The sequence below is a fragment of the Odontesthes bonariensis genome, chromosome 2 (assembly GCF_027942865.1).
Source record: "Odontesthes bonariensis isolate fOdoBon6 chromosome 2, fOdoBon6.hap1, whole genome shotgun sequence".
Lineage (NCBI taxonomy): Eukaryota > Metazoa > Chordata > Actinopteri > Atheriniformes > Atherinopsidae > Odontesthes > Odontesthes bonariensis.
Genome location: NC_134507.1, coordinates 44027540 through 44052821, shown reverse-complemented (window position 1 = coordinate 44052821; position 25282 = coordinate 44027540). Strand labels below are relative to the sequence as shown.

Genomic DNA, 25282 nt, shown 5'->3' with positions numbered 1-25282 from the left:
TAACCCTGGGAATCATTTTCCACACTCCTTAGTGCTCTACATTATGTGCTGCGGACACAGTCTATACCCCGCAAGGTTTTAAGATGATGGAAACATCTGTAAATGCGAAGCAGAAGAAGAACTCCACTTTATGTCAGCCGTGGAAACACTGAGCCCACTAATACAGTGCTAGTTGGGGTGTAATGCCAGGACACTGATGACCTATGGCCTGTGACACAAAGACTCAGACACCAGTCCTGTGATGGATTTCCCTCTTACCTGCAAAAAGCTTGAGGTCTGAGGGTTCCACTTCTCCTCTGGTCTCCCATGCCACGTGTTCAGGATACTTAAACACACCTGTAAGAATACACATGTGGGGTCAGTATCAGCAGAGCAAGATATAAAGCACAGACAGCAATGTTCAAGCTTCACACAGCCGTTAGACAGATGCCAAATGTCTTTGGGCAGCTTATGAGGAAATAAGTACGGTAGTTTCACTCAGCTGGGATAAAACATCCCACCTGAGTCTGTGAAACAATCCATCAAAATACCGTGAGACAAAAACTTACTAAACTTAGTATCTTGTGTAACTTGTAAAAATGCAGCTGAAGTCTCAGAACGGGAGAAGGTTTTTCTATCCTCGGATGAGGTTACACCAAACTCGTTACAGTGTTGACGGGACCAAAGCAAATCAGGAAATGTTCAGCCGTTTTCAAAGCATTTACACAGCTTCCCTGAACGTGCCCATGTATAGCATCTATAAATTCAGGTTTGAAAGTGTTCCCATTAATGCCCGTTAGAATGCTTTCCAGTATGTGGAACAAAAAGCTTTTCCTCCTTCTCACCATTCATCCATAGCTCATTGCTGAGTTGCAGCCTGCTTCTCTATCACGAACACCATTTCCACACATGCACTGCAGTCCCTAAATGTCCTTGAAATGTTGCCAACCAGTGGCACATGAGAAGCAAGGTCAAAAGTGGATTGCATTATAAACTCTTGATCTGGGAAGTAAATGGTATTATCTTTTTATTTGTTTTAGGAATTTATGCTGCCTCAAAGAAAGCATTTCTGGCGCTTTTGATTCAGATTTTTTTAATTTAATTTATCTTGAGATGTTTGAAGTTTACATTTCAGCTCAATGAAGCACTTTAAGCATCAACACTTTTCAGTTAGTTACCCGTCTTGTAGAATTGTGCTTCAAATAAAGAACTTTATGTTGACCAGATTGTTAGTCAATCATTTACCGGTCAATATGGCCTAAAAAGACAGGCAGCTATGTTTAAAAAGAGAGTGAACCTGGAAAACTGTGGTGTTGAAGGCGATACAGTCAAAAATTTGGGTGCACCTAAGTTTTGTGCTGGTGTACCCAAGAAAGTTGGGTGCACCAGTGCAACCAATGCAAAAAGTTAGGCTGGAGCCCTGAGACTTCCTGCAGAGATTCCCCAACCAGCTCTCTACAGATGTGTCCAGAACATCCGCGGGTGAGACGATGTAAGAACGTATGAATATTCCGGAGCCTTTGCTGCTGCTGTGGGCCTGAGTGCGTGCACGTTTGTCCTTTCTGCTGAGCTGTGTGCTGCACTCCTCTCGCACCTTTTGGTCAGACAGATGCATGCAGTATAAGGCCTAAAAAAAATTTTTTTTGGTTCCGGTTTCCGACCGACCCTGTCAATTTACGTGCGACCCAAATTATTTTATGAGCTTGGGGGAAAAAAGAACAAATACATTACTATAACTATAATTACATTTTTGTACAGCACCTCTTCATCCTGTACAAGGATGAGCGCATGCTCTCGGGAAAACAACGACTTCACGTGAGATCTGCATGCAGACTGGGTCGGTAGCGCGTGTTATATGGTTGCGGGAGAAAGATGGATATATGCGTGGTCTCCAATGTTTGTCCATGCAGTAACGTGACAAACAAAATTGTAAGATTGGGTAGGAAATCTTTCGAAAATGTCCTTGAAGAAGTCAAGCAGTGCACTTGTTCATTTGTGTCGGCAGCCGGTGTTCAGTCGATTTCTCCTACTTGTCGAGAATTGCTACTTTGTGGTTTTGCGCATGTGCCGAGCCGATTTTCTAAGTTTAGTTTTCACGCCCATAATGTTTTGCAAAAAATGAGATATTTTTCATATCATACTATCATTATCATTTTTATGAATATATATAGGCTACATAATATATAAAAAAAATATTTCAATTGTTTTGTGTTAGGCAGAATAGTAGAAGCTACATGTTAGTCACAATGTTAACTTGAATAGCCATTGACCTTCTGCTCAACAGTCCCACAAACACAAACAAGCTGCGTGCATTGACTTCTTCTTGTCGGATGCACTGGAGAAGCAGCAGAAAGAGTCTGGGCTGTTTACTGCCCAACATGCACGGGCAGTAGTCGGCTGTATGGAATGCTCTAAACCCAGAGTGATCTACTCCATGCGCCTCCTCTCCTCTCGCCACCAGGCCACACTGGCAGAGGCCCCGTCAGATGATGGTATGGATTATACATGTGGGAGTTACATCCTGGAGCCCAAACATCAACTTTCATCTACTGTGCAGATCAGGCTGTCTCTCTCGTGTGGTGATCCCATAGAGCTGGCCTACTACCGGGCACCTTTTGGGAGGAAAGATCTTTGTGCACACTGTGGCGGGCCTCAAGGCAACACCTGCCCAGCCCTGTTATTGAAATTTAAAATGGTCTTGGCCTGCTGCCACATTTGTATTGGGGCTGGAAAAAAGCACATTGTGGCCAGACCCTAAGGCAAGCAGAAATGAGCAGTGTTCATGTGGTTTAAAGAGGCCCGGTAGTTGTATTTTCCTTAATTTAACTTAAAGTGGAACTCCAGTGTTAATCAACCCATAGCCCTGTTGTTCGAGGTCACCATGTGCTGTCTGTAGAAAAAACAATGAGAAAATGTGGTACAATATAGAGCGAATAGTGACCTGGTAGCTAAAGCTTACCTAATGGGCCAGTTGGCTTTTGTTTCAGTTTAAATGTCCCATGAATAGGTTAGCTTTAGCTGCCAGAGCTCTATTTGCTCTGAGTTGTACCAAATGTTCTCATTGTTTTTCCTACTAATAGCAGGCAGTAATGTTGGACAACAGGGCTATGAGTCGCAGAACACCAGAGTTAGGGCTGGGCGGTATGGCCTAAAATGTATACCCCGGTAAAATTTGAGCCACTGACGATATACGGTATATATTGCGGTATGGTACTTTTCTATGGTAACAGAACAGTTTCTCAGTGGTTACCATAGCACCAAATAAACACTTTCAATCAGGATGTTTGCAGCAATATTAAATGAAATGTATTGTACAAAACAGAAAACACAGGAAATATAAAAAATATATACGTTACATTTATATTTAAAAAATAAGAAAAGGTACATTTCCTCGAATAAACTCAGAGAAAAGCCGCTGCCTCTTGGATAACGTAACTTTCATAGGCGCCTTCCACTTATTCAACATGCTCAAATATGCGTCATGTTTCAGACACCCCATTTGTGCATGTTAAGCTAACTGCTTGTTAATACGATAAGTTTTTTATTACTTTGCATGTCTTCCAAAAGAGAAAATAATCAGGATTTTGAGGATGTTACCGTTACACACCAAGACGCAGGGTAGCAAAACATTATGGGCGTGAAAACGAAACTTAGAAAATCGGCTCGGCGCATGCGCAAAACCGCATAGTAGCAATTCTCGACAAGTAGGACAAATCGACAGAACACCGGCTTTGACTCATTTCATATTCCGGAGCATGGTTAGCCCGCAGGTGGTAAAACAAATTACTCGTGTTACCTTGTCTTGCGATTACTGTCGCCCGGCATATCCAAGCGGATGTTCAAAACTTTGCATTACTGCCATCTACAGGACTCATGAGGTATGGCAAAAAAATACCAAAAATCTCTACCGTTGGTGAAAAATACCGCATAAGGTATGATACCGTGCATACAGCCCACCCCTAACCAGAGTGACACTTTAACTAAACTATTACATTTATTTATGAAATATTGCTTGAGATGTCTTCAATGCCAATGGTCCAGGTTGTATCGACTACATATTTTGTTCATATAAAAATGTGTGTGTGTGTGTGTGTGTGTGTGTGTAACATGCTGGGAGTATCCATTGCTGCAGTAATTAATTTTTTTTTTTTTTAAAAACTACCTATCACTCGCTGCCACTGGAAAAAAATAAAATAAAATAAAATAAAATAAAATAAAATAAATTCCCTACCTACCCATGACATCAACTGACAACCAACAGGAACCAAACTTTTTTTTTTTTTAGGCCCAATGAGCCTCATCTGTTTGGGAGATTGGACCGAAAAAAAAAAAAGTTTCAGTGCAATCTGTTGGTTTCCTTAGCTAGGAAATTGTTTTTGAATTGGCTCTATATGAACGAATTGGATTATTTTATGAATAATTATGATTACAATTAATTCCAATTGGCTTGAATTGGACTTTATTATCTAAGTGCCTCGAGATGACATTTGTTGTATTTGGAGCTATATAAATAAAAATGAATTGAATTGTTTTTCTAAGGTTGTTGTGCTATTGTTGTGTTGTTGTGCTGCCTCCTGTGGGACACCTGTTCCCCGGCACTATCCTCGCCATTTCCAGCCGGGAGAGCACACCTCCAGCACAAAGCCTCCCGCTGGGATATACTCGAGTTGACAACAACTTTGGAAAAAGAACGCACTTTCACAAACACTCGCCTTCGCCCCCCCTAAGTGCAATTTCCCCTGAACATCTCATGTGTCCACGTAAGAAAACAGCTCATCCTCCCAGGGAGTTTATTACAGCAGCTGTCAGGAAGCAACAGGGAAATACATGTGGACTGTCAACAGCTGCCTAATGGGGGGAGCGTCAGCATTTCCACTCCAGCTTCTTAAAGCTGCCATCGGCAGGTTTTCAAAATTCTGAGTCTAAAGTCGGAAAATTCGAACTGATACAACTTTCAGGTCCCTCCCCCAACCTCTAACCCTCTAACAAGCTCCGAATCGCCCCCCAAACCCCTCCCCCTCTGTGGACGAGGTTGTGCACGTGAGTTCACACCAGTGTGAGTGCACATAAGCTGGGGGTAGACTCACGCTCAGCATGGAAGACGTGGTTGGTGACTGTTCTGCTCAGATAATAGATAAATAATAAACCTAATGTGATTGATTAAAAACAGCCGGGAGCGCTCGATTTTTGCAAGCACGATTACAGGCTTTAGAGGGAGCTAAACAGCCTATTTAATATTCTACTTCCAGAATCCCATGACAGTTCAAGCTAATATGACTAAAAAAAAGTTGCCGACGGCAGCTTTAATGTAATGAAGTCAGGGCATCGGTGGACGAACACAACAGATTCTTATACGTCTGGATCTAAATGTCACATTTAAATTAAAGCTGGACATCTGACAGTCTTTAAGCTCTTTAGATATGATGGTTCAATACTTCAAAACCTACAAGTGGAGCTGGAGGAACGGCCTGAAGATATGTCTCTTTCCACTAATAAACTTAAAACTTATATATTATTATTACTATGCAGTCAGTTGAGATGCATATGTTAGACTGCAAGTCAACCTTTTTAGAATAGTCAGTACATAACCAGGGAAGTCAAAGAGCCAAAGAGAACACTCTCGTCTGTATTCAAGGATTAAAAAGAGCTGGACTGCCCTATGCCTGATGTGCATAATAAAAAATAGCTGCAGGCTCAAAGAAGTTTGACATCACTGATGCTATTACAATGTGGTGCACCAATTCATGCAGTGCAAAGCTCCAAAACCTAACCTAACCATCTCCTCTGTGCGCTCCATCACAGCCCTCCTGGCCATGGTGAGAGCACATAAAGACTGTGCAGGGCTGCAGTGTAAGCGGGCTGTATGTGAGCGCTTCACCCAAATCCATTTTTCATCATCATAAAAGCCATTCTGCATCAGCTCCCTGTGACTGTTGGTGGTGCAACGGTGGATGAAAACAAAACTACCGTGGAAGTTGTCTATGGCTGATATTAAAGTGATCTTAAATATTGAATAGCATGTCACATGACATGTATGAAAATGAAAGGCAAACCCAAATATGTGTCAGCCAAGCATGTAAACCTGAACAGGACAGGCAGGTTAAAGTGTTCTGATGAGTGTATTTGTGCAAATCAGATCTCTTACGCTGCTGGTAATAGAATACATTTTGACAGATATCAGACAGAGGCAAGGCAAAATCTTACTATTAGAAAGAGGCTAAAATCAGGTTTGAGCTTAAATAAAAGCCATAAGTTAGCCGAAATACAAAGAATACAAAGTGTTCAAATAATAGGAGAACAATTCAAATGTTTATTTTCCACAAAATACTGTCAAAATGAAATCATTTCGACGTTTGGGATTGTCCCGGTTAAATACCCCGGTCGAGTTTAACACTCATTACAACAGATCAGTTTCTGCTGGAAGTGCCCAGGTCAGAACACAAACCCTGTGGTGAGCGAGCCTTTTCCCAAAGCTGCCCCCAGGCTCTGGAATAAGCCCCCCGTCCAGCTGCGTCTTATTTCTGACCTGGGCCGCTTCACATCTAGGCTAAAAACCTACTTATTTAGGATTGCTTTTAATACCCAGTAGTATGATGACACTTTTATCTTATTCGATCTTATTTGATTTTGTTGCTTTCACTGTTCTTTTATCGTTTTTACTTTCTTCTCTTTATTTATTACCTGCTGTAAAGCACTTTGGTACACTGTAAGGATTGTCTGTAAAGGGCTGTAGAAATAAAGTACATTTACATTTGAAATGATGAAAAGTTGCTTACTTTGCCATCATTGTAGAGGTTAGGGTTAAAGCGCACACTGTGTCCACCTGTGGTCTCCAGATTAACCAACGGTGGGGAGTTGGGGTAGTCCTGGGGAAAATACACATCGAACTCGAAGCAGCCGTTGGCGTACGGAGTGTCAGCTGGGCCTGTGATGAGAACCTGTACGTGTGAGAGGGGAGCAGCTTTAATACAGACAAACTTTCAGGTTCCCCCACCCTTTATGTAAAGAACAAATGAGTCGAAGGGGGAAACTGCAGAGACCAACTGTAGCTACAGCAATCATTTGGAAGCAAATCCTTTTTATGTCTTTAGTGAATGAATAAGGTTAACTTTATAGAGAAAAGATATCAACCATCATTGATCTTTAATATGAGGGAGTCATCTGAAAAAAGGGTGCTGTATTTGTTATCATGGTTTTGTTAAACTGTACTTCTATTCAGTCAGTCAACCCTTAACTAGCTTACAGACACTAAAAACAATGTGTAAGGCTGCACTATGGTTACAGATATCAGTGCAAATTCTCAAGTCTGCAAGGCTAGGATGTTAAAAAAAATCTTGTCTTTTCTTTTAAATGATACACGAATATTACTGAATATCATCCAATTACAGGACGGGACTCTGATTTAAGAACTGGCAATTCAAAAAAAAATTCTATTTCTAAATAAAACCTGCTTAACAAATAGTTAGAAAACATAAAAATAGTTGTAGCAGCACTGTTTATTCAGATACTGGTGTGACAAGAAAGCTAGTGATGAAGATCAAGGAAGGGTTAGCCTTCGATATAAGTAAGGCCAACTTGTGCTTGGTCCTTTAAGCCAAGCAAAGCCTTCTGATTGGTAAATGTGCACTGGTGTGTCTGCGTCACTGGTAGCAGCCTTATTTCGTCCTTTAAACACTTAAACATTTAAAGATGGAAAAGTGGGCGATGATGAGGCTCCTGCTGAATGATCTGAAATTCTGCTCTGGAATGTTGCACTTGAAATAAAAAAGCACTACTTTTGATGAATACTTGTTAAAGGTCCTATGGCATGAAATTTTCACTTTTTAAGGTTGTTTAACATTAATATGAGTTCCTCTAGCCTGCCTGCGGTCCCCCAGTGGCTAAAAATGACGATAGACCTAAACCATGCACTGGAAATTATTCTCCGCCTTTGGAAATGTGACCATGCAGGTGGCCTGATCGGGAAAGCCGCCGCTTATGACGTGGCACCTGTTATGACGTGGAGGCTGTTTCCACCCAGAGCCAATAAACTGCCTTTCCCCACCCACAGCTCTTTGGCCAGCTCATCGCTCTGTACGTAAAAAATCTGTTTAGAGCTCCTGCATCAGAACCTCTAAAGAGCCAGTGGACAGATTTGGTTTTTTTCTGGGAAAGTGACGACAGAACCCAAGAGATTTGTGTATGTGTACGCCAAATATTTCACAGACGAATGTTTCCAGAACTTGGGCTAATACCGAGCCCAAGGGAGAGCCCAGACACCCTGCGGAGGAAACTCATTTCAGCCGCTTGTATTCGCGATCTCGTTCTCTCGGTCACTACCCACAGCTCGTGACCATAGGTGAGGGTAGGAACATAGATTGACCGGTAAATCGAGAGCTTCGCCTTCTGGCTCAGCTCCTTCTTCACCATGACGGGACCACTGCAGACGCCGCACCGATCCGCCTGTCAATCTCCTGCTCCATTCGTCTCTCACTTGGGGAAGGATCACATTCCCGAGTAAGTAATTTAACGCTCTATTATTGTGTTGCTTTCCTGTATGTACAGTATAGTTACATAGCTTGTTACCACAGGAAAGGGTTTGTATCGTTAGCAGCTAACGTTAGCTAACGGCTGGCTATGCAGCTAATAGCATCTGCAAGCTCTTATCTCTGCCAACTGCTGTTGGAGGTGTTTGCATGCCCATGAGATGGTTAGCTCGCTCATTTTAGACCAAAACCCCCTACTTCAAGCTTCCTGAAGAAGAATGAATCCGCAAATTCAGTGCATTTCATCAGGATAATGATTCATTCATGGTTCCAGAGTCAAAACGGTCAGTCTGTCTGTGTCGTTAGCTCTGCAGCTAATAGCTCGGTCACTGTCGCTAATGTAACGGTAAATAGCATGAGGTATGCGAGTGGACACCTCATTTAGTGTAACGCGAGTGTTGTGTACTTATTTGTTGTTTTGATAGCCGTCCTGCTGTTGGTGTTATGGCGCGCACGATATCTGCCTTTCCCCTGATTGAAATGACTCGCGCTACGTGCATCTTTGCAAACCAGAGCAATCAGCTGAGAATGTCAAAATCCTCACTCCTGCTTTCCCCTTCACGCACGCCTTTTTTGCTGGGTCTTGTGTAGCACTTGCTTGATGTTTGACTGTGTTAGGAGAGTTGTTCAGTAACTAGTTCGTCATATTGTCAAAGTAAGCTCATTTCAACAGGTTTCGCTAGTTTTACGGCATAGGGCTGCCGTGCCATCTACGTGCCATAGCGATTCACAAAACATTTGCGCAAGGTACCACGAGCGTAAGTAAGGCCACACCCCCACTAAACAGCTCATTCTGAGGATCCCAAGGAAAGCTCATTTTTGGGACTGTAATTCAGAATTTTGGGGAAAAAAACTCAGATACAGTATTAGGGGTCCACTAAAGCCTATAAAAATATATAAAAGCCTCCATTTATTTTCATGCCATAGGACCTTTAATGCTTCAAAATGCATCAAATGTTTTAGATCACAGCTCACTTTAGCTAAGGTTAGCCCAGCCGTGATGGCCAGTCAGCCTTATGTATAACAGAGGGCTCGATTTTTTTGAAGTAATACATTCACTTTTACACAATACTTTCTAACTGGCTGCTCCATCACAGAGTAAGTCTCACTTTAAGGTGCGACGACTGCCGGATCACGTTTTCAGATTTTTCAGTTTAATAAACTTATGCGACCTGAGTCCAGCACATCTGAACAACAGACACATTGAATATCATTTCAGTGAGCCTGAGGAACTCACATCACCTAAACAGGGCACCTTTTAGGATGAAGAGGGAAGGGGATTTACTTTCAGACACAGGCTAACCTAACCTTTGAGTAGTGTTGAAGGAATTAAAACATTATTCTGACATAGAGAGAACACTTGCTTCCACTTTCTGCTCTCAGGTAAGGCAGCTCTGGTGTGGAAGGATTAATCCCAACTCAGCCACTGGGGCAGAAGTGGACCGATGCATTGGGCTGCTTGGGTCCAAATGGAAGGAAGCAGGGGTGAAGTATGACAATGTACTGACCCCTCAAAGGTCATGAAGGTTCCACCTCACCAGTCCCACTTCTGCTGCTGTAGGCAACGCTATTCTTGGAGGCTTAACTCTGGTACATGAACATGCTTGTGTAACAAAACTGTGCTGTGCTATACCTCAATCTATATATACTCTCTCTATATACTCTCAAAACAAAAGTTTTATGAGTCATGTATTACCATTTTACTTAAAGTTACAATTATACTGATGATAAGCTGCATTTTGACAATGCGTTTCCATTTTGATGTTCAGAATACTCAAAAATCGAGTTGAACAGATGAGAATTCTGACATTTAGCAGATGAGTCTTTGCCATTAATCAGCTTGCGAAGTGAAAGCCATTTATTAAATGTCACTGAAGCGGTTGCATGGCAGAAGCACATTTTTACAAACATTTTTATGGAAGTGTTGATTGGATATCACATGTAGCTTCATGGCTTCTTCTCAGAAATCGATGTGCCACCTTACCTTCATGATGTCCAGTCTCTCCTCATCACAGCGGACAAACACGCTGGAAGAGGATGACAGGGGCAGAGAGGTGGACAGGGTCACTGCCTCTTGAGCCAGGCGTCGAGATCTGGCGGCGCTGTTTGTGTCGCTGGCGTTCTTAACCTGAGACATGTAGTGGTAGTTGACCTTAAACATCAGCTTCCCCTCCTCATCCTCTGTAACCATTTCAAAGGTGTCTGAATGGAGAGGAGACAAGAGTGAGGGTTTAACCATAGAGTCCTTTAACCATCCCTGTGTCTGATGGCATATGTCAACCAATCAAGACGTCCTGTAACATTTCACATACCAACTTCAAATGCATTTATTTTGTTTACAGACCACTGGAAACCAACACTTTGCCTGGAACCAGTGTAATAATGACAATTAAAACAGGCTGCACAAAGACACATCATTCACTGGATATTATGATGTAACTGAATTTCATTCAAATTTGTGGTCTGATTTAAGGTATAAAAAAAACTTTTAATTCACTGCAGTCTAATCATAATCCAACAGAATCAAATTGATTGAACTCCACATCAGTCCAGTTCATACAATGCACATAAAAAACAATTTGCCTCGCTTAGGAAACCAACAGATTAAATCAAAGCTTGTCTTCAGTTCAGTCCCCACCCTGAGCGTGCACAAGACAACGGGAAAAAAAACCTCTCTTTTAACAGAAGGGAACCTCCTGCAGAACCACAACCAGTAAGGGTGGTCATCTGCCTCAACGGGCTGGGGTTGAGGACAGGAAAGAGGGGACAACAACACCGTAACAGCAGGCGGGGATACCTGCTGAGAACATCTGGAAGTGCAATCTGCTTTGCAGCATCTGTTGGGGCAGCAGTATCAGAGACTCAAAGAAACTGAACAAACTGATAAAGAATGCAAACTGTGCGGAGGAAAAATCAAACCAAATGAAAAAGTGCATTCAGTCAGAGGCTTCTTCAGATGTGCTGCAACACTGAATGGTACAGGGAGGTCATCCTTACATCAATAACTCTACACAATGCCGTTTCTGTTTGGATGCTTTATGCTGCCGAATCATTTTCCATTTTAGGACAAATAAAATATATTAAACACTTCAATTTCTTTTTTTCCCACGACAGTGTATAAAGTTACAAAAGTGATACTGTATTAAACAAAACCCACAAAAGCAAATAAGCTCACCAAATTGTAGTTTCTTCATGGCAGCAACATATTTTTCCTCCAGAGAGCGAAGTATGGACAGTGGCTTGGGTCTGCTCGACACCTTCCTTGAAGACTCCACCAGCTTCCTCTCTACAGTTGAAGTGGGGAGAAAAAAAAAAGAAAAACCAGAGTGAAAAAAAGAGAACAACTTCTGGGAGAAAAAAAAAAAAAAAATCAGTAGCTTTGTGAAAATGCTGCAAAGCCAGCTGGACGGCCGCAAGGCTATCTAACAACAATGTGTATATACATGCACATATACAGTACAGTGTATATATTATATATGATATAGCAACAAAATCATTTTCCCTTTGGGAATGAATAAACTCATTTTCTATTCTATAAAAAAAAAAAAAGCTTCATTAGGAAGTGAATATCTGAAATCTTGGCCCATATACGTTGACACATTAAAGCACACACACCCATAAAAAGAACAACCACATGGCAGCATTCATCAAGGCAAGAATGCTCAGTTTTTGTTTGAAATGTTGCAGAAATGTCTTTACTTCACTGCAATTAAAAAAAAATACACAACAGCCTTTTTTCCATGGAAATAATTCCCACATCAATAACTGCAGTAGTCCTGGATATTTCCTGGCTTCAGATCAGCACAGATCGACTGGAACAAAACAAGCTCATTTAAAGTGAGGATTGCTGTGGTCAAGGCTCCAAGAGATAACATCTCAAATGGAGGCTCTGAAACTAACTGAACTCTGAAAAGAGGACATTAGGACATTTAGTCCAAGAGGTTTAGACAAAATTAAAGACACAAATTGCACTGACCTTTAGTAATGCCAGGAAGGTCTTAACATTCCTTATACATCCAATTAGACCTTGAAGTATTTGGAAACCAAAATTATTCTTTCTTTATTCTTCTCATGCAAGAGCTTTGAGCTAAAAGCACAAAAAATTGTGCCAGTGCTGAAGTACAGCCGAGCCTTACTGGCAAGGGATGGGACTCGTTCTCCCAGTAGTTTGTTAATCCGCCTGCCTAACGATCCCGTTTATAGGTTCTGCTAACGCCTGACGCATTTGAGCGATGACGTCATGTGCGCGCATGTATTTTGGCTCAGAATGTTTCCAACATGGCATCGAGGCAGAAGCGCACCAAAGTTTGGTTATTTTTCACCAAAAAGGACAATACTGGGGCCAGCTGCAACACGTGCAGAGCTTTGATCACATCAAAGGGGGAAATACCTCCAACATGCTGAAACATTTGACCACACAGCATGCAGTTACACACAAATGCACAAATGTAAAGTCTTTGGCTGTGTTCGAAACCGCATACTACATACTTCCATACGGCATACTCATCGATCAGACAGTATGCAGAGCGTTTACCCACAATGCATTTCGCTCCTGCCCGAGCCGAAACAGCCGGCCTGAAGCTGATTTCGCTTAAACTCTAAACTCTGTAAACTTTAGCAACATTTGAAACATTTTCAGGCGAGAAAGTAGTCGTTTAGATCCCCAACGTGTTGAAAATCTGACAAAAAAGAATTCGGCGCTACTAAAGCTAGCCGCAGTGAGCAACGCACTTCCGGTTATTTTCACAAAATAAAATACCCGTTGCCTTTTATCATAGGGAAAGCCATTACGATCATATGGTGCTTTTGTTTTGAAAACAGGAAGTGAACCTATGCTTGTTGTAGCTAGCTTGAAACTGGCGTTTTGACAGGAAATGACGATCGGCGACGTCACGTTACGTTGCATCTTGGGTAGTTTGAGTATGAGTAGTAACCTCATGATGCATACCCAACATTTCGGCCAATCTAGTATGCACCCGGGAACTTCTCTCTTACTCAAACTCGTATACCAACTCAAAAAGTTAGCAGTAGGAGAAGTAGGAGAAGTATGCGGTTTCGAACACAGCCTTTGACAGTCACAGCCTGAGCGTGACAGTCATGCTTTTCGGTCTTTTGTCACGCACTCCTCACGTAATTCTCACGCTGAAAAAAAGTTAGACTATAAATTTCTCTGGCGCGCCGCTATCACTATGGAAACGGCAGGAAACAAGCCCATCTCCCATGAGACAGGCTCAGAGGCAGGCTCCCGCATACCTGTAGCTCCCCCTTTCATTGAGGCAGGGGAAAGTAAAATGACAGAGATCAAAATAGATAAAATGTTGGTGCATACTTGAAATTAAAGTGTTACTGCAACCAAACTGATTTGTACCATATACAATTGGATGAGAATGGATAAGAGCATCGATAAGCGTGATCGATAATGGAACCGGAGTTGCTAAATTCTTAACAATTCCCACCCCTACTTACTGCCTTAGTTTAAGGGGTGTATCTTTTTGTCAGGATTCTAACAACTGAACATTTCGATCATCCCTGTCTTGACCAGAGACGTTTAACCACAGTTTGTAAATCAAGATTTCATTTTGAAGTATTTAACATCAGAGCATATCAACAGAACAAAGCTACAATCCACCATGGAAGAATAAGAACAGTACATAAGGACAGAGGGGCAGCAGATATCTGAATCTATCCTGTTCATACCATGAACCTTCATCCTCCTCCTGTTTAAATAGGACTTCTCTCAGAGATATTTGTTAAAGCCCCTTTACTAATTCAATGATTATACATCTGTCAACGCTCCTTTGCTACAAGCTCTACACCATCCAACTCGTCTGTAACGTATAGATTTCTCTGCATGAAGAGACATAACATAACATTGATCTTTATATGTACCCGTTATCTCACTTGCACTTTTCCATCAGACCTAATGGCCAACTGCCCACCTCAGTGATCAGTTAGATGGCCGCATATGTGGACGGAGCATAAAAGATCCTCTGGAGAAAGCTCGAAGAAATGGGTGGGTGGTGGATAATTGATGGCGTGCACTGTGTAGCTACAAGGTAATGGGGAAGGAGTAATATTTCATCCTGTGGTGGACATTTTATTGATGGCACTGCCTCTTTAACATGACTAATGAGTGGTTGGAAAAAATGTCTTTCCTTATTACCCTGTGTGTGATGTGTACTTCACTTTTGACTAATATTCAAAATCTGAATCTTGCGATACAACATGAACAGAATATTTATCTTCTGAATGTGGCTCAAGAAAGAGGCAGAGGAGATGCTAAGAATTGAGGATGAATTTAAGTCCGCTGCAAACCACAAGAACAACATCAGAAGAGTTTGGCCCCAGTTCAACTTTAAAAAACACAGTGCAATGATATCCCTGACTGGAATTAAATTGTTAAATTAAATTAAAATCAGGGGACTTCTTGGTAGGCTAAACTTTTCATGTCCTTACACCAAGATGGCAGGACAGAACACATGAAGAGAGAAAGATTTCACCGCTGGAATCTTGCGAAATAACTCCAATCAAAATAAGATGGGAAATAAAAGCAACAGACGCTAGAAGTCAGACAAAGGGTGGAGACAAAAAATACAGAAGTCTCTAAAATGAGATCTCAAAACAAATCTGACATAACACTGGGTTTGTTGTGAAAGAAAATTCTACAGACTTGGGGAATAAAGCGATGTGTATCCATACCCTGGTTGGCCTGTCGTAAGCTGGTCGTAGCTGCATAGACGATCTCAGCTGTTCTCTGGATGTCTGGCACCAGCAGAGTCAAACCCTCCGGCTCGGTGTCCGAGCCATCCGTTTTCACCACACCCTTACTTTTATCTTTTTTTGACCTGGAACACACAAAATGACACCCATCCATACGGTGGTGATTGGGGTGGTTTGATCCTTTGCATTTCACAAGTTTGGGTGTGAGAAGGGTAAACATTTGTAGTTTGAAATCAAGCATCACACTCTAAATCGTGCAAATATTAATGTGTGTACTGCAAAAGGCAATCTTCATTGAAATAAACTGCTAAGTCCACCCAGTAATGTCGCTGGAGACTCTCTGAACCCTTCTTCCTGAATCCCTCAACAATAGATGATGGCCTGGCCCTGGGAGCTGGCTCCTGCCTTCATGGTGCCAATTCTGTCCAGACCGTCTGCTGAACTTAAACACACTAAATAGCCTCCGACAATCCAAAGTGATCAGTCTCACTGCTGGGCCATTTGCCCTCAGCCTCTTCTTTCACTAAACTTTCTGTGTGTGGGTGTAGATTTCTAAGCCTTTAGGTTTCACTGGGAACGTGTTTAAAGTGGGTGGACCATGCTTTAAAAAGTCTATTCATCTAAAACAAGCTAAGGAAATGTTTCTGTCTTAAATCAGACATTCCTGTGATAATTACATAGACGTGCTAAACTTTTAAATGATGGATATCTGCCAACTACTTTGGGATATGACAGCTTAATAAGCCAACTATTTTATTGACTATGAATAACTAGGAATTGTTAGGTTTTCTTTCTCTGGTATCGTAAATGAATCGTGCTGCCAGTAGGATGCCTACTGCAACATTGATAACCGGCACATTATAAAAATATCCTTGGATACTTCATTTATAATATGGCTACATATGCGTGTGCATGTATGCAAACCTGAGTAGAGCATGTTATAAAGAGGTTTACAGGAGCCGAGTTCACTCATCTGTGGATGGTGTGGTCACATTTCATGGACGGCAAATTAACCGTAGTGACACCAGAATGAAAGACAATGCATTTCTGAAGCCGTGTCCCAGAAAACCTTTAAAGGACCTTTCCAGGGCCCTAGGAGTAGATTTTTACATCAAGTATAAAAGAGCTAGGAGATGTAAAGATCCCGTGTTCAGAAGTGTTGCAGACAAAAATGAGTGTTAGTAAGGAGGTAGATCCAAGTACTGAACGAAACATCACCGATCATGTGTGAGGTCAAAAAAGAGAAAAATCTATGCGGGACTGTTTTTCTAAAAGTTTGGAATATCTAAAATAGAAAAACCAGAGACAACTAAAACTGCATCAAAATGATTTCCTTTGGTCGAACCTGAGGCGATTTGTGTACGTGTCCACGCAGGTCTTCATTTTGGCGAGCAGCATTCCCACAGAGGTCTGGCCCTCAGAGTGCTCCTCATCCTCCTCTTCCTCATCTGGCCCCTGGTCTCCAGACAGAGGCAGCAGCAGTGGAACCAGGGCCGTGCAGGTGGAAATGGCCCTCAGCAGCTCCAGCAGTGCCCGATAAAGTGGCACATGGCGTGCCATATCCAGCACTGCAAAGACAAAAGAAGATTGTGTTCTCAACCGTTCAGCACAGCAAAACCTTTAGCTAGGAAAAAAAACTGTTTGCAGAGACACGAGTCACTGAAACATGAAAGATGTGTAGTACCTGAAGGAAGCAACTTGGTGAGGGATTTCCAGCTAAATGTCAGGCTGATGAGCAGCTTGGTGATCAGAGTGTAACAACTTTTTCCAAAATGGTAGAGCTACGTGTGGAAAATGTCTAAATGCGATGAAGAGTAACCAAAAAAGGAGGATGCAGAGAGATGTGTACGATGTTTGCATGACATTCAGTCTGCACAGGTCCTTTGTAATCTGACAGCTCTTACTTCCTGCCCACAACGAAGGCCTGAAGTAGCAGAACACGGACGGCCCTGCAGCCCGATTCAGCCCAAAACATCTGATAAATGAAAGCTCTCACTTTGCAGAAAATTCTTTGGCCAAAGGTCGAACAAGAAAAACATTACAATACATTTACGATACCTTACAAGAGTTTAGAGATCATAGTCTTAACTTGGTTGTGGCCTTTGTAAACATGCAAAATAATCTTAATACGGTGGGTTTAAACTATTGTGTTAACATAGCACCATTCTAAAATTCTAAATGCAGTGCCAAATGCCAGGTATGGAGTGGAAATCATCATGAAATAAACCGTGCAGAAAGTCAGCATCTGCTGCAGGGGGGGCAGAATGTGGCTAACCGAGGACATTAAACTGGGACTATATATGCTGCTTTGTTGCTGGAGTTCCGTGAGTTGACATCTGAATCTTATCCAAGAAACACCTTAGTTTAAACAGTATTTTGCAAATTGTCCCACATTGTAAATGCAAACCTTAGCTCATGCTGCTCCAACTCAAATGAGTTGACGGGCATAGCTTTAACCGCTTCCAGTGAACTCCTTCTCAGTGACACTGATGGTGTTTGAGGGGCAACAGAGGAACTACAAATCCATTTCACACATTTGAAAATGATGATATATATCCTGAGCGACTGAATAATCAGCATAAACAAAACGGGAGAAGAAATAGGATTAGAAATAGAATTTGAATCAAAAGTATACATTAAAGGTTTACATGCATAGCTATTTTCTATTCTGAGCAATCACGCTGAATTATTGTGTACCAAATACCAAAGGTGGAAGTGTTGAGGTCACAGTGCCACTCCAAGTCCAGGATGAAGTACATCTATTTGAAATGTGGAAGTAGTATCGCCAGGACCTGGGATTATGGATTATTGTGTTTGTGGCCTCAAAAGAGATAAGTATACAGCCATGAGAAGCACTTCGAACCAAAGGACGTGCCCTGCTGCTATGATGTATTTCTCCTCAGATGAGTACATGCATTAAAATGTACGACTACACAAGAGGTTTTTCATGGGCTGCCATTAATCTCACACATTTCTATAGTAAATATTATGTTATCAATAAGAAGATGACATCTGATCCTCTGGATATGAAACGTCCTCACAACTTCATTCTATCCTATGAGACATTTGTGTGCAATTCGATCTTAGTTTGCATATGAATTCTGGAGTTATTGCTAAACACACGTTTCTCATTGTAGTTCATCACAGTGAGCAACTCTATGACAAACAATCATTAATGTGTTCATTCTTGAGACTAAATAAATATTTGAGCCAAGAAAAAAAATAATCCTCGAGGCATATCAATATAAATCCAAGAGACACACCCGAAACATAACGGCTTGGTCAGAGCCGTTACTGAGGAAAGGAAGCAACATGCAGGAAACATGCACAGAAAGGAGCAGAACAGACCAAGTCCTGCCTCTGCCAGCCAGGAGGAGAGAACACAGAACCCTCCGGGTGGGAGGGAGCAGCAGCAAGGACCGCGTCCCCATCACCATCCCACACCAGCTGTCCTCACACACAGTACGAGGAAAACTTTTACTGTGTTCACAGTCTGAAGGTGAGAATGGGCCGGAACCTTTCTACCAATCTATAATGGAGATAGAATGCTGAGATGCTAAGTTGCTTCAGTTCATAGCTGAGATGAAAAAAAATGATCCTTTGGGAACCACAACCCACACAACCATTCAAAAGATTCCAGTCTGGAAAAACTATGCACTTCACACCATTTCTGACACCATTCTACCTAAAGATCCCTGCTGTGGGGTTAAAAAAAAACAAACGGCTTTTTTGAGCATGAGAAGTGATTACGACAGAGAAGAACACTTTGAAGTGGTTTGTTCAAAACCTAAAACAAATTGAGAGAAACCAATGTGACTCAGAGTTGGGCTCATTTTCAGCAGTTTTTTTTAAATCATGGAGCATGAAGCAGCCCTTGTACAGAAGCCAATCAAACTGAAGGATCTGTCGAGACAGAGAAAAAGCATCAACATGCAAACCCTTTTGTCTAAGAGGTGTTATCTTGTGTGTTTAGACATACTTGTGGATCCACGTGCTTGGCTGTAAGTGTCAGGCTCAAAATAAATAGCACGGCTCTTATTTGTGGCTCCCAGACTGCTTTACATTTATATTGAAATCCCAACTGTCCTCCTCCCCGAAACTTCACAACATAGACCTCCCAGAGATTTAATCTGCTTTCAAATCTTTTAACCAGTGTCAATAGAGGGCATCTATCCACGGAATCCCAATTCTCATGTCAATACATTATGTAATCATCAGGAGCCGTTGTGTCTACCTTTTCCTGCTCCTGCTCAGTGTCAATGTGCGACTTGTTCTTCCTAAACTCTGTGTGACACCTGCTAGGCTAGAAAAATAAATAAATAAATAAAATCATATATACAGTGAGAGAATCCCATGTTGCTCTGAAACCTGCATACACCTTTCAGCTCGGATGATGCCTTTCCAGATGTGCAGGTTGCCAGTTCCATCGGCACTAATGGACCCATCACAGATGCAGGCTGAGTGCAGATACCAAGATGAAAAGTCGCAGTTTATGTACTATAAATGATTGATCATTCAAAGTTGTCACAATTTTTCCTTAAGGAAGATTATTCTGAAATTGCTGCCCTGTTAACAGGTGCCTCTCTCTCAGAAGTAAAGATGGATGACTCTGCCTCTTAAAGTAGCTCTTTTTCTACCCACTCATATTATTGGTGTCCCCAGTTAACCTACTGATAATCAGTTGCAACATGTTTCCCCATCCAAACTTTTATGAGATGTGTTGTTGCACTGTCTGTTTTATAATTCATAAATTGTTGGTTTTATCAAATGAATAAATCATTGCATTAAATTAGATAGTATCTCTGGATTTTTGGAGAATTGAGTTGTAAATTTTTTTTTTTTTTTTGCCACCAGAGGCCTGAAACTTTACTTATAAGTGAAATGTCTTCGAAACCAAGTGATAGATTACCCCAAAACTTTGTGACATTTGTGATCCAGAGATCCATTGCCATCAAATGGTCAAAAGCTAATTAAACATGTCTTTAAAGTAAACCACTTGGGATAGTAGTTTGAAATCTTACATTGGTCATTCAGCAGAAAATGTAATTCTTCAGATCAAATGTTTCACTTTAAATGTAATCCTGGTTTTTTATTTAAAAAACCAAAAACAATTTCCAGGAAATAAATCTCAGGTCCAATGATTGGCTTTGCAAAACATTTTCAATGGGACATTTTTTTGTTTGTTAGGAACAAATGTGTCAGTTTTTGCGTATTTAAGGAACTTTTTAAATTACTATTCTCAAACAGTCAAATCAGAGCAATATCCATTCAGCACATTGAAAATAGAATACTGCCCGATGATCTCTGAAGGGTTAGGGTGAAACACATGAGCTGTGTTTACTGAAAGACAGCAATACATTAAATAAGATAGCTGTCCAGAGAGTTACCTACAAAATTAAAAGCTCACAAAAAAGGCCAGAAAAAAAGGTATTCTGCTGTGCATTTGAAAGGAAGAGATGAAGGGTGCAAGTGAGCAAAAATGCTAACAGAAATGAGCCGACTGCATCAGAAGCCTGCTGACTGTCTGAGCTGGCAAACGCACTCATATCACTGACCAACATCTTAGAAGAATAGAATATAAATAGAATAGAATAGAATATTCTACTTCTTCTACTGAATTACAATCAGAGTGACACGACTAGGGATGGGAATTGATAAGATTCCAATTCCATTTTCGATTCCGTTTAACGATTCGGTTCTTTGCCGATTCCTTTATCGATTCTCATTTTGGGAACAAGCCGGTCAATTAGCATCAACTTTGTTTAGTTTAGAAGTAACACGAGTCATGACCTTACCCAACAACCAAACCCAACAACGGTGAGGTCCACATTGGTCTATCATCTCCTGGGTAATTTAACTCTTCCCTGCTCTGGTGAAAGGAGAAGCTGGAGGTAGACGTGAACTGGGGGTAGTACCACCAGCCTCTGGCTCTTGTGATGGTCATCTAAATGTAATGCATGAGAAGGCATTCATTTAACCTTAACCGTTACTAATAGCAGGTTTTACAATGAGGCAAATGCTGCTAACATGATAGGCAGTGTTTGTTTGTTAGTTAGTTACCTGCAGTGTTAGCCGAGGACATGCTAACGTTGTTGCTAGTGCTGGGTTGAGATTCACCGACGCTAGTCCGGAGCGGATCGAAAACGCGACATTCATTCATAGTTATTGCATGCTGTGTGTGCAAATGTTTCTGCATGTTGGTAGTGTTTCCTCCCTTTGGTGAAATATTCACTTTGCAAGTTGCCCTGTTGTCGTCTTTTTTAGGGATGTGTAACCAAACTTTCGAGCGTTTGTACCGCTTGGCCGCCATGTTTACTGTTGACTGCACTGGACGTCATTTGCGCCCACTGGAATCGATAAGGGAATCGTTTGCAAAATCGCCAAACGATTCCAAGGAATTGAAACACTGGGAACCGGTTCTCAACAAGAACCGGTTTTCGATTCCCATCCCTAGACCCGACACAGCCTTGTTTGTCGTCTATTGTTTGATTTTGCTTTTGAAAAGATACCTTCGGATTTGCTTAATTGGGGAATTGAAAAGGAAATGGGTAAGGAGGGGATATATGACAGCAAGGTACCAACAGGAAATAAAAACAGTGGAAATGTAGCTAAAAACATAAAAGAAGACCGGTCTGCAGACGGCGTCCTTGTTTCAGAAGCTACGTATCAGAGATAAGTGTGAACAGATTCCCCAAATCTTTTCCCCGTCTTCCTCGTTGTCTGCCACACAGCCTCATCCACCCCTTATTTCCCAGTCGCCTCTTTTTGTTACCCCCGCCTCTTCCTCCACTCTTGCCTCCATGCACGTCTGTTAGAATAACACAGCAGCTGATGGTGGGCTCGACAGAACAGAGCGCTGCGCAGTGGGGCTGCATTCACCTCCTTTTGGGATTTCCCCCCTTTTGATTAGTCCGTTGTTTCAGTGGAAGCTGCGCGGGTGTGTGTGTGTGTGTGTTCCACCAGCCCCCATAACCATGGGAGAGGAGGAGACGTCTCTAAATGTGAGCAGTATAATTTCTCCCTCCCTCCTCCCCTCCCTCAGTCCTTCTCATGTTTCTTTTCCTTCATTGCCACGGCCATCAGGACCCATCCACCCTCTCTGGCTTTTACATTCTGTTTGCGTATGCAATGCACAGTCCTCCCACGGTGACTAACTGGTGTTGGACACCTACCGGAACACTGCTGTCACTGGTGGCAGGGGCAGAGCCATTGTGACACAGCGACTGGCGTTCAGCCTGCGTTAGCCTCTCCAGATGTCTGCTCCATGGGATTCTTCATCTTTTACACCGTCTCTGGAATACCACCTGCCACACTAAGGTAATTTGGGGACCTGCCTGCTCTTCCCCAGCTAGGTGGCGGCTGGGTGCCACCGAGGCGCGATCAGCTCACTCGGCAGACACAATCATGCAATGTGTTGGCATGGGAAATACGCTTTTCTGAAACGCTCATTCCACTGAGCCCTAAAGGAGTATGAAAGGGAGGGAAAGTGTCCCGAGGAAACAGTTAGTGTGTAGTCCTGAAGAGATGCTGTGGAGGGAGGTGGGAGAGTTGTGTGGAGGAGTTAGAGCAGAGCAGAAACGGGGGATTCAAAAGAGGGAGCAGACAGAGAGGATGGAGGGAACTGCTGGGAGGTGGGACGGAGGCTTTCTTCTCACCTCCTTCACAGGAGCTGCCAGTGTTTCAGCAGCAGCAATGCAACCCTGCTGATTAAATACTGCGAGTGGGCCAACTTAATCTAAAGGGAAGTTGGTGGTGGTGGGGTTGCTGAAGGTGGCGCTGTAGACTCAAAGAGTGACAAAGTGATAAATGGAGGTTTCACTGCCTTCTTTTTTCTTTCCATCACTTTGTCTGTTGCCCACACCACAGGGACTGTGACGCCATGCGCAGCCTCTCCCCTTTATCCCGTGGCTCTCTATAAGCAGAATGTGTAGAAACAACTATTTTCCCGGCGAGGACCCCGAAAGCATGCCGGATGATGTCATATACCTTCAACGGCTTCGGGTAAGCCCATTTCCATTTGTACCTCCTTTTTTATTTGTTCAATTTCATTTTACAAACAACTATAGAGTTCCATTAACATGAGTTTTTAGGATGCCATTTACGTATGAACCGTAGAACAGAATGATCCCATTTACCCTTTTTCCTCACACAATCATCGAGACCGAACAACCTCCAGCTCCCTTAGGTCCAAATATGGAAGGTTGGAATTGTACTCAAAGCAGCTACTTTCAAGGACCTGGAGGCAGTCAATTATAATGGACAAATAATAATGGGTGGATGTGGCGGGTTCTAAACAGTGACATTGAATTACAATTTTTCTGACACTGAGCGTCACTGGTGGCAATTTAACAGTTTCGTTGCAGATAATCCAAGGACGAGTCCGAAAACGCTGATAAAAAAGGGAGGTAAACGCAGGTGTTCTGAGACTAACCTGCAGAGTTAGTCTTTTGTTGCATTTAGTTGTGCTATTGCTACAAACTGCAGTTTTATGGAACTATCATGCACAAGCTGGTGTACCAGCAGCATGAGGGGAGGACAAAAGAAGCCCAGCTCAGCTTGGAAAGAAGCATGTCATGAACTCTTGCATTCTATACTTGCCTTATATGGACTTATAAATATTTTTTTTTATTCCAGATAAATGCCCCCTTGCCAGGTTAGGAGAGAATCAGGACCATGGGCACTACTGTCATAACCCTCGATGATGTGCAGACACTGGAGGCCAAGGAGGAGCAGGAGGAGTCCATCTTGGCTTTGTTAGGCATTATTGGCACTTTTCTCAACCTATTTGTAATTGTTTTTGTTTACATCTACACCACATTGTGATAAAGATAAACCCTGACATCAGATAAAAGTTTGACATGAGCATCTGGAGGAAAGTGAACGCAGTGACAGAGGATGAGGAAGAAGAAGCCATACCACCAAACCACAGCTATGTGCCAGGGAGATAACAAAGGGCTGGGAGATCCTGCAGGAACTGGACTATGCTAGAGCCAGGGTGTGCCAAGCTGAGTGGAAACTCATAAGCCCCGAGGCAGGACTGACCTCTCTGTGGCCTGAAGAGAAATTCAAACTTTGCCTTGATCTGATCTTTTTAACGACTGGATCGATGAGCCTTCTTAAAACTGATGCGTATCCACCTCTACATAATTCTATAAATGGTGGGGCTCTGCCACTTGACTTTTAACCAACTTCATCAAAAGCAAAGCAAAGCTTTCAAAAATGTGCAGATCAACTTTTGGAGATATTTTTTTTAAATAGAAAATTGGTCTGTTACAGCTGCAAGAAATCTAAGGCCAAGTTCAGTTTGTAATAAAACAATGAAGCCAATTTACCTACAAGATAAAACGTGGCCTATTCTACACTTTTTTCTGCTGTTTTGTCTTCCATTTGGAGGGGAGGGGGGGGGGGGGGTGGGGTGGGGTGGGGTGGGGTGGAGAAGGGGGAAAAGATTCTCTTTATCGGTTGATTTATCCGTGTTACTTTCAGGGTAATGACAGCAATTGTTACCCCGTGTTGACAAATCATTTCCTTTTTTTTTCTTTTCATTAATTATTTGAGGAAAAAGTAGATGGACTGTTGAAATAAACCTAGGAACCTATTAAACAGGATAACTGAGTTTTATCTGTGAGAAACCCGCAGGAGGGTCTGTAACACTGGCTTACTTTGATGCAATGCAAGTTTGCATACATGTGGTCATGCAAACGGAGTCAGAACACAAACAGGTTTCTGAAAGCATCATTTTGTTTGCAGAAAAGTGAAATTCCAGCTCAGAGCCAGTTAGTGGTATTCACATAGCAGCAACAACTCTGTTGTGCTACCATTACGGTGGCAGCCGTCTTCAGCCTAATCAGTGCAGTGATGGGGACCATATACAAGGAAGAAGCTAACTAATGTTTTTACGGTTACAATTCTGATCACTGGTAGTAGTGTCCCAGCCCACAGTCCACGTGCATGAGCCTGAGAGGAAGAGCCAGTGGTAATCAAGTCTGCCAGTCAATGGGTGAATGCAAACCCACAGGGACAGAGGTGTGATAAATAAAAGGTGCTGTGGTGCCTTG

The 25282-nt window shown here is 42.2% G+C and overlaps 1 protein-coding gene and 1 long non-coding RNA gene across 2 annotated transcripts in view; one reads left to right on the top strand and one right to left on the bottom strand.

The window, feature by feature from the left end:
- Nucleotides 1-25282, bottom strand: part of birc6 (baculoviral IAP repeat containing 6) — a 120454-nt gene that overhangs the window by 5505 nt on the left and 89667 nt on the right. The window contains exons 62-67 of the mRNA XM_075473107.1: nt 16570-16792; nt 15204-15349; nt 11680-11790; nt 10489-10706; nt 6756-6917; nt 259-336 (exon numbers count right to left, since the gene is read on the bottom strand). Of these exons, the coding sequence (XP_075329222.1) occupies nt 259-336; nt 6756-6917; nt 10489-10706; nt 11680-11790; nt 15204-15349; nt 16570-16792 (938 nt within the window). The remainder of the gene's footprint in view (nt 1-258; nt 337-6755; nt 6918-10488; nt 10707-11679; nt 11791-15203; nt 15350-16569; nt 16793-25282) is intronic.
- Nucleotides 22267-24568, top strand: LOC142400762 (uncharacterized). The gene is made up of 3 exons (XR_012772966.1): nt 22267-22541; nt 23091-23225; nt 23859-24568. It is a non-coding gene; the product is annotated as an uncharacterized LOC142400762 (long non-coding RNA).